The sequence below is a fragment of the Solanum dulcamara genome, chromosome 2 (assembly GCF_947179165.1).
Source record: "Solanum dulcamara chromosome 2, daSolDulc1.2, whole genome shotgun sequence".
In the NCBI taxonomy this organism is placed as follows: Eukaryota; Viridiplantae; Streptophyta; class Magnoliopsida; order Solanales; family Solanaceae; genus Solanum; species Solanum dulcamara.
The window spans coordinates 5,562,850-5,572,712 of NC_077238.1; the positions used below are offsets into that span (position 1 = coordinate 5,562,850).

General features: G+C 33.2%; 1 protein-coding gene across 1 annotated transcript; it reads left to right on the plus strand.

Moving 5' to 3' along the window:
- Positions 1-3,627: 3,627 nt before the first annotated feature.
- Positions 3,628-8,265, plus strand: LOC129880083 (ninja-family protein AFP3-like). The gene is made up of 2 exons (XM_055953930.1): positions 3,628-4,902; positions 7,632-8,265. The coding sequence occupies exons 1-2, from the start codon at positions 3,969-3,971 to the stop codon at positions 8,036-8,038; spliced, it is 1,341 nt and encodes a 446-aa protein (XP_055809905.1). The 5' UTR covers positions 3,628-3,968; the 3' UTR covers positions 8,039-8,265.
- Positions 8,266-9,863: the final 1,598 nt, after the last annotated feature.

Sequence of the window (9,863 nt, forward strand, 5' to 3'; positions counted from 1 at the left end):
CTAATTTATTATAAACTTATTATATCCCAAATTTGACCAAAGGAAACACTTAAATCCAAAGCTATATAAAAGCTTATCACCCACGTGTCCTTTGTAAGTATTAATTACAAGAAAAGACTTATTATTTTAATTTAATTAATAATTAATTTAAAACTAATCTAAAAGAACAGCTCCCCACTTTTCTCTTTCTTCTTTATTGACAGCTAAGCGTGATTAATTATTAATCATCATAAAGATTCAATTAATAATAATTTTTTTTTTAAAAAAAAAAAAAATATGAATGACGATGTTTAGCTTTTACGAGGCTGATAGTACTATCCACGTGGCGATCTGCCTGTCTCCCAAACAACCTTGACACGTGTCACGTTTTCTAGATTTGTTCATTTGTTGACACGTGTCTAACAAAATTAAAAAGCATTTTCTCTCTTCCTGTGTTGTACTCCCCACTATAGCCCTCATGTACTTCAATTTGTTGCAAAGGTCCCCTCTTACTTGTGATGTGTCACTTTTACTCGAAAGTGATATGTTCGAATTTAACAGAATTCAATAATTTTGATAATAAATAAAGGGTGTGGAAGTCATTTATTAGGATTAAATTTTAATAAGTAATGAATTGTTGTTTTGTTTTTTGACGAGTTTAGATTTGATGGTGTCTGTCGAAATAGTAGTCTTATTCATATAATGTCTTGCTTTAAATTTCTATCATTATTTGTTGTTTATTGTGTTTTGATTATCACATTATTTTATTGTTATTATTATTTCCTGATTAGTTGTTGTGTTCTTTTCCTCTCTATTGTTTTCTTTTCTATATATACGAATGTAGGGGTGTTCAAAATCAAATCATAACCGATAAATCAATTTTGCAGTTGGCTTATCGGTTATGATTCGATTTTGAACACCCCTACATACGTATTGGGTTATTGGCTTATTACCTTATTGGTTTGAGTTATCGAATAAACGGTTGGAGAACAAATTGAAATTTCATCATTAAAGATTTATTAGTGTGGAGTAGATTATTCAATTTCTTTATAGGTTAAACCGTTAACCCGTTAATAATTATCATACATACACTTTTATTTTAGGTATATTAGCCTTATTTAATATTTTAAATAATATATAAGAGTAATTATATATTTTTTCCTTGTTAGTCCTAACTCCTAAAGGCTAAAGCCGTAAAGCCAGGAGAACTTATTTACTTTTCTATAATTATATATTTTGTCTTAAAAAATAGAAAATAAGTCAACAAACTCAAAAAAACACTAAAGTTTAAAAGCGGCAAAGGCTTAAAGAAGCCCGTGGCTTACGACATTTAAAATAGTGAAAAAAACCATCTTTTTTGTAGGGTGTATTCATTGAAAAAAAGATACCATAGAGATTAGAGGTTAATCGATACACTGCCGATAATCGTCCGATAATTGCTAATCTGTTACCAAACCAATCGCTATCTTATAGGTTGTCTAGTGGATCAGTATATTTAAAAATCGATATCCAATAAGTCAAACCATTAAGTCAAATTATCCGTCCGATCCACTCGATAAGCAGCCCTATACGTATGCTGATTTACTGTACTCGAGTCAAGGTCCTTCAAAAATATTTTTTTACTTTCACAAAATAAAAATAAAATTTACATACACTTTACCTTATTCAAATTTTATTTTTTAAATTTCATTAAATATTATTATTATATGCATAAATTTTGAATTCGCCTCTAAACATAATACATCGTCAATGTCACTTGAGGGTTACTATTAGGTTTATTTTTTGATAACATATAACGACTTGTCACATGTTGATATTTTTTTATTAAATAATAAATGATTTTGACAAGAAGAGGTCGCATATTTTGGAAATCAATATATTACTAATTAGGTTTGATAAAACTTGTCACCATTAAAAGATGTGATTTAGTGGATGTGATTATTTTTTCTTTTAATTAGAGATCTCAAATTAAAATTTTGAGCATAAAAACTTTTTTAATAAGGAGCGCTCTCCCCATCCTCACACTCCTCCGAATGGAGCCCTACGCAACACATATTTGAATTAGTTAATCTCCAATGCAGATATAAAACACCGGATGGAACAAAAATATATATATATATATATATTGTAAACTTACGTGCTAATATTGTAAATTTAGATAAGAATTGTCGTGAAATGATAAGTACTCTTCATTCTTCATAAATAATTTTGAATTTTAACCTTACGGATTATTAAATCCAAAATTATTATTATATAACATTTTACTTTCAATATAAGATTTTTTGGTATGATATTTCAAAATTATCGAGCCCTAATATCGATTGGATATCAAACTCAAGATAATAACAATTTTTTACTCTAATGGAGAAATTAATACCACAACCACATTCTCAATATTAGGAGTAGGCATTTAGTATTTGATTTGGTGTTTCCAAAATTTAATTTCTGTTATCGATAATTAAATGTAGATATCAAATTTTTGTATAGTAAATCATACTTCAGTAATGTTATTTGATAATTATACTTGTTGAAGAAAAATATATTTTGACAAAATATATTTCTAATTTGTCCAATATTTGACATGTTAGTTATTATAGAAATCATAAAGCTGAGATCTCCACTCTTTAGTCCTAATATCATGAATTTATCAACATAGGTCTCAAATCACTCATTAATGTTACCCACATATATGATAAACAATTCATTAGGGGTGAACATTTGATATTTAGTTTAATATTTTCAAAATTTGATGTCGATAATTTGATAATTGATAATTAAAAATATATATCAAGTATCAAATTTTTTTTTGATCCGATAATCAAATTTCTGTATGATAAATCTCGATTCAATTTGTAATTTGATTTTTGTGATTTACGCCCATCCATACCCACAAATTGGTATAGTCCCAGTGTCTCACACAAGATGAACTTTAGGTAAGATGGAGAGAGTTCTTCCAAATTCCTTTTGCGCTAAATATATATATTTAAAATTAATTTTATGTATCTATGGTTAATGTTAAATTTCCATTTGATTTTTTCGTGTATTTGTTTAAACTCACTGCAACGGGTTTCACAAATAAGATCTAGAAAAAGTAATATCTTAAATCTTTTAAAAAAAATTTGTGTGTTCATTTCTTCATATTTTGAATTTTAGCTCTCTCACTAATTTCACATTTTTTTATTTTTATGAATTGATGTATGCACAAATTCTATCTTTAACAGAAAAACCTATTTTGAATAGTCAAACAATAATAGTAAATGAAAAACTATGAAGGGGATTAGCAAAATATATCCAGTCTTGGTCAATAAACAATGTGTCCCCTCTCTATACAAACATGATTGGCTCAAATAGTAAGGATTTGTTAAGTGTGAATGACCATATACTAAATTTCCCACATTTAAACTTCTCTAGAAAACAGTAATAATAGCTACAATACACCACCAAAAAGGGAGCTATTCACTCAGTTCCACGTGCCTTTCTTTTCTCTCTCTCTATCTGACACTTGTCCTCTCCAAGTACTTTCTTTGTCCCCCCACCCCACCCCCTCGCTTTCACAAGGGCATTTTGGTCTTTTTACTTTTTCAACCCCACCACCCCACAGTGTTTAGTCTTTCTTTCCTGCCTGCTTCTATCTTTCTGGGTCTTGTTTGATTTGTTAAGTTTATTTCATTATTCTTTACTCTACCCTCTCATTGCCATTACCTCTTCTCATATTTTCTTGATTTTCCGGCTACCCTTTTGCCGGAACACAACATTTTCTTTCCAAGATTACATTTTTCTCTTTTCTTTGGTGGATTTTTAACCATTTTCTTCGTTTTCCTGCCACCCTTTTGTTTTCTCCGGGAAGAACTCCGGTTATATTTACCTTTTTCCCCAGTTGGGATTCCCAAGTGCAAAATTTGGGTCTAAAGACTTAATCTTTGAGCTTGTTTGAGCTAATATGCAGTTAAAGATAGGATTTTTCCATCTGGGTGTGGCTGAATCAGATCATGGAAGTGTTAAACATGCACGTACATGTCAGAATAGGTAAGTTTTATAGCTTAACTTTGGTGTTCTTGATCATATATTTGGTGGGTTTATGGTTTGCTATGGGAGATAATACAGATGAGAAAAGGAAAAGCAGAATTGAGATGGAAAATCTTTCCATGGAAACAAATAGATTTTCAAGGGATTTGTTGCAGAGATTCAGGGGGGGTAGTAGTAGCAGTAGTAGTTCAGGAAAATCTAGACTTGAGGTGGTTGTTGCTGGAGGAAAGGAGGTGAAGGAGGAAGAAGATGAAGGGGAAGTAGAGTTGAATCTTGGTTTATCATTGGGTGGTAGATTTGGTGTTGACAAATCTTCTAATAGTAATAAGTTGATAAGGTCATCTTCTGTAGCTTCTTGTTTGCCCATAGTGAGAGATGATGATGCTCTTGCACCACCACCAGTGTCTTATCCTACCTTGGTGAGAACTTCTTCTTTGCCTGTTGAGACTGAGGAAGAATGGAGGAAGAGAAAGGAGTTGCAGACTTTGAGAAGAATGGAAGCTAAGAGGAGAAGATCAGAGAAACAGAGAAATTTAAGGAGTGATAAAGAAGGTGGAGGAGGAAGTACTGTTGGTGGTGGTGGAGGAGGTGGGGGATGGAGTATAGAAGATGAAAAGAAGGAAATTGAGATGAATTTAAGAGGTAGATTAGATAAAGAACAGTACTTGGTGTCTGCGAAAAGATTTGGTTTATCGGTATCACCAACGTTGGCTGCTGTTGCAAGGCAAGGTAGTTTATCAGGAGGTGGAATAGATTTGACAATGGGGAAAGGTAAAGGAAGTTATTCAGGAAGTAAAATGCAAGGACATGGACAATTGGGGTCACAAGGTTCTGTTGAATCCCAAGGTGGTGGTAGTTCTTCAAGTATGTCTGAATTGGAAAGTAAACTTCCACAAGGTACAAATTTTTATTTTTTTTGCCAATATTAACATTTATTATGTATGTGCTCTTTTTAAAATTCAATTTTTGAGAGTTGATAGCTAGTTGGGTTAGAAAATTATAGTACTGCAATAATCTCAATACATTGGGATTGAAATGTTTCCTCCTTGGGTAATGAGTGGTCTATCACATGTAGCAGTGAGAGGTGCTTAAAGACATGTCATTGTACAACATTGGTCATAAATGATTACTGTTGAGTTATCTGTTGCCAGAAATATGGCATCTGTTTTTTAGTTTGTTTTTGTGAGCTGTTGAATGAATCTCATAAATTTAGTCAAAACTTGCTGCTGAGGTCCCCTCACTTTTAGTGTTTACAAGTTTCTGTGGTACTTGTTCATGTTTTGTTGCCGTTTACCACATTCTTGATTCTTTTTAAACCCCAGCCCCACTGCGCCCAAGGGTGAAGCAGGGGAAAACCATGGGAGACCATTATTCAAGAGTTAGTCGGTATTTAGGTGGGTGGGAGCAGGCAGGCATCCTGTGGCATAATCAAAATTGCGTGCAAGCTAACTCGGGCACCACCATAAAAAAGGAATAATTTAAATAACCCACCTCGACCCTCCTTCACCCCTCAAGGAAACCAAAAGTAGTTGCCATTTCCTCTTGGCAACTCAAACCTGATCCTAATGGTTGTAGGTGAAGTTGTTGTATAACTAATTAGACAACCTTCCCTTGTCACCACATTCGTGACTTAAAATTGTTGTATTCTAAGTGTTGTAGTTGTGCTGTTCATTTGGTTCGGTTATCTAGGTGCCTTAGGGAACTTTCTTTTGTCGTCACATCCTCAGAGAGAGAGGAAAATGCCTATGATAAAAATTTGCCGGTGCAATTGTTTGAGAAAAAATTATCTGATGTAAAATAACTTCTTAATCTTCAAATGCTTCCTTTGATGTGAACTAATGCCTATGATAAAATGTAAGAAATATTCATAAATACTATAGTGCACCCCTTGGGAGCATCTGGTAGTGCTGATTTGGCTATATGATTTTCTTTTTTGAAGTATCATATTGAGACTAAGGTCTGATATTCTTTTCACAGAATCTAGAGATTCATCTCTTTCCCACAAAATTATTAACCAGAATCCACTACTTCCAATTAAACAGCAAGGAGAATGAAGGTGGACCATTATTAGCCGTAGACTTGGAAACCAAACTGGCTTATTTATTTGCGCCTTTGAGGGCTACTTCACACTATTAAATCAAAGCATTTATTCCTTTATTGGATAATAAAGTAAGAGAGACCTTGGGATAAATGTTAGGTCTATGACTCTATATAATGATGACTTCCCATGAGCTTTCAAAATTCTCGACAAATTATATCTACCTACTTGAAAGTGTTCTACTCTCAATTGATTTAGTGGTAGCATTAATCAAACTAACAGATCTTTCTAGATGGTATATTTTCCTTGTCATCCTAGGAGTTAGTCATGTGTGATTAATACCTGATGAATTTCAGATGTCATGGTTTCAAATGCTTGCTCTATCCTTGCTAATGTTTTGGTAAGCAGCAACCTTTTCAGTGAAGTCTTCTTTGTGAGTTATATTGGGCTATCAAGATAGTCTCTGTCTCTCATTTCTTTACCTTTTTGGTTTTGGTCCTTGTGATAGAATGGATTAGGGTCGAGGAAGATTTATCAGCTCCTACTAATGCAGCTCCCTTGGACTCGCTGTACCACAATTTCCTGAATATCCCATAGATGTAAATTTAGCTGGCTAGTTGATGCATGTGTGATATGGACATTTGTTGTTAGATAGGAGTTTATGTTGGATGCGCCTTTTTCTTTCCAGCTCTTTACTCCTTGATGTCCTCGCACATCTGTTTCTATCTCCATATTTGATAACTAATATCCATATTTTCTCACGAGTTGTTATTGTTCACCTTTTGTATAGCTCCTCTACTCCTGGTTGTGTGCAAGATGTAAAACACTAGTCTTCTAGGATAATACTTCTTTGATAAAGATTGTTTACTGGAGTTGGATATCTTATATAGAGGTGTTAGTGATTCTTAATAGATACAGGATCTTACATCCTATTCCTAAATGGGACTAGATTTAAATCCGCTTCCACGCATCCTATTCCTAAATAAAATGCCATTATATTGCTGAGGATATTCAATCTCTTTAACAGTTACCTATTGACATGAAATCGGCAACATGGTGGATATTATAAATTTGAAATTTAGTTCAGCTGCTCTTGTCCTGTTATCCTAAGTTTGCTGAGCCTCGGGTGTTTGCTGTTGAACATTAATTATCATTAGTAAATGGTTGGTTTTAGTCAAGGAATGTTGAATATCCTTGACTTTTCACTACATGAGTGGAGTTTATTCTTGAAATATGTTCATATTGATCGTCTGTTAAGAATATTAGATCATCTGATCTGGTTGAAGAAGTTCCTTTTTTAATTAGATTGTCTGTATTGATTGTCTGTAATCATCTCGTGGTGGTTAATAATTTTTGTGCATCGTATTCTTCAGATAGTGTCTAATAATTTTGCAGGTTATGTTATGGTTATTTTACCATCACTTCTCTAGGTGGTCGGTCATATGACCTTAACATGTTTTTGTAGTGTACAATGTGAAGGGAAGAATGAAAAGATGCGGTGTATATATGACATATCTGCTTTCTTTTATCCTCCTTCCATTTGTCATCTCCGCCATCTTTTTTGAACCTTGATGAATTCCGGCTACAGGGTCTGGCGAGCTAAGCCCTGCCAGTATCCACTCATTGCAAGGAGGGGGGAGTCAAGATATTGGTTCGTCTGGGTCAAAAATGAGAGAGACCGGAAGCAGAATGTCAGAAGGTGATATGGACAGTCCATCTAAGAAGCTCGAGGCAGCAAAAAGTCAGGCAAAGGAAACTGGAACGAACACGTTAGAAAATATGCCATGCGTTTTCACGAAAGGAGATGGTCCTAATGGTAGAAGAGTTGATGGAATATTATACAGGTATGGTAAGGGGGAGGAGGTAAGAATTATGTGCGTCTGTCATGGTAGTTTTCATTCACCAGCTGAGTTTGTCCAGCACGCTGGAGGCACCGACGTTGCTCACCCTCTCAAGCATATTGTCATAAACCTCAATGCTTCTCCCTTGCTGTGATTGATACCACAGGCTTTTCGGAGGAAGATGATATCACAGAGCACACCGTGCAAAGCAGAAAGAACTTATCCCATTTCCATTTTTGTTTCTTTGATTCCTCTTTTTAAGAGAGTTATATGTATCGACTCGTGCACATCTTGGAGGGATACTAGACTAAAGAAAATAGTTTTGTATGTACATTTATGGATTCTTTTTAGGGAAATTCAGAGGAATGAATTAATCTTGAATGGTTTCATTGTCCTCCTTTCTTTGGAGCCTCTTGTTCCTTAAATATGTTACGACAACAATATCAATAGGATAAGATGTATGCAGATCTTATCCTTACCTTTGCGGGGTAGAGCCATTGTTTTTGATAATCCTTAATATGTTAGCTTGCTATAAACTGTATATATATTGCATTTAGTCAAATCTTTATCCCATCATGATTTCTTTATATTGGAAGTATATGATGTACTATGTACTCAAGGCACTCATTTAATTTAGAGGCTTTATGTTCTGGGGACCATATTGTATGATTGCATCATTGTGGTGTTGGGGGAGACAGTGTTTGTTGGCTTCAATTATAGGTGGTCCTTGAATTTGAATGCGTTCATGATTTATGGATTAGGAACATGTGGTTGATTTCTGACTTTGTTTTTTGCTCAAGAGAGATTTTTAAGAAATGAACAACGAGGCTAACTTAATTTTAAAAGCTAATTTATGAAATCTCACGTGTCATAGATGTGGAACAACTCCACACCTCCCTGCATGCCCTGAAGTGAGGGTGGTTCAAAAGATTATATAAATGGTGGTTCAATATCCCATGTCCCATTACTGTGGACAACTTTAACACCTCATTTCACGCCTAGGCATGTCAGTGTAGATAGTGTAGATAACGTAATATGGGGGGTCTAACTTTGATAAATCAAGTATTAGGATGGTTTGAATATGATAAAATTTCAGGAAATTTGATATTATTGGATTTAATTCAACCTCAAAAGTTGATTCTCAAGGTGATAGGAGTAATGTATTGCAAGATGAAACTCATAGGAAATATGTAAAATTACCCTTTTTAAGTCAATTATTACGATCCATTATCAACCACCTTCACTATCAGCCATCACATTCAACTATTATCACAACATTATTATTTTTATTATTAGCTGCTATTATCAGTAGCTTCTAAAGTTTGTCTTAGTTATTAAAAACAAATTTTTTTAATAATCATGTAGATTAACATTTTATCTAAAATAGTTTAAAAGAAACCTCTAATTGTTTATTTATTTATTTATTTTGTACTCTATGAATTCTAAAATAAAGTTAAAAGTACATATTTAAACGATTTTAATATTTAGATATATATTCAAATTTTAATATTTAAATAAAAAATAAGAAAATATAAAAAAGGCTTAGCTTGTCACTTTCAAAAGTAACACTACTCAAAAAACAAAATTAATCAAAGTTCCACTACACTATACAACAAAACAATCAATATTATGGAAATTGTTGTGAAATAGTTTGTGGACTGTGGCTGTCCATCACTCTCCTCTATCTACTAATGTTTCTTTTTCTTTTTTGCTACATAATGATGTTCTCACTTAATGACCATTATTGTGTTTCTATTAATATAGTTTTTTTCTTAACATATTTGGCTATAAATAGCCTTATGTGTTATGAAATTATACACACTGATATCTTCTCAACTCTCTCTTTCTTTTACTGTCTTCCTTTCTTATTTTGCTAAATTAATTTATTTTATAACACGTTATCAGCATGAAGTCTCTTATAAGGTATGTGAAGTTATCTTCATCTTAATATTTTTGAATGGAGGATTCATTGTATACTG

Bases quoted from the DNA above. Each gene is read 5' to 3' on its own strand.
- LOC129880083 (XM_055953930.1), top strand. From the start codon at position 3,969: ATGGAAGTGTTAAACATGCACGTACATGTCAGAATAGGTAAGTTTTAT. The intron at 4,903-7,631 runs GTACAAATTTTT...TTCCGGCTACAG, and splicing joins GGAAAGTAAACTTCCACAAG to GGTCTGGCGAGCTAAGCCCT.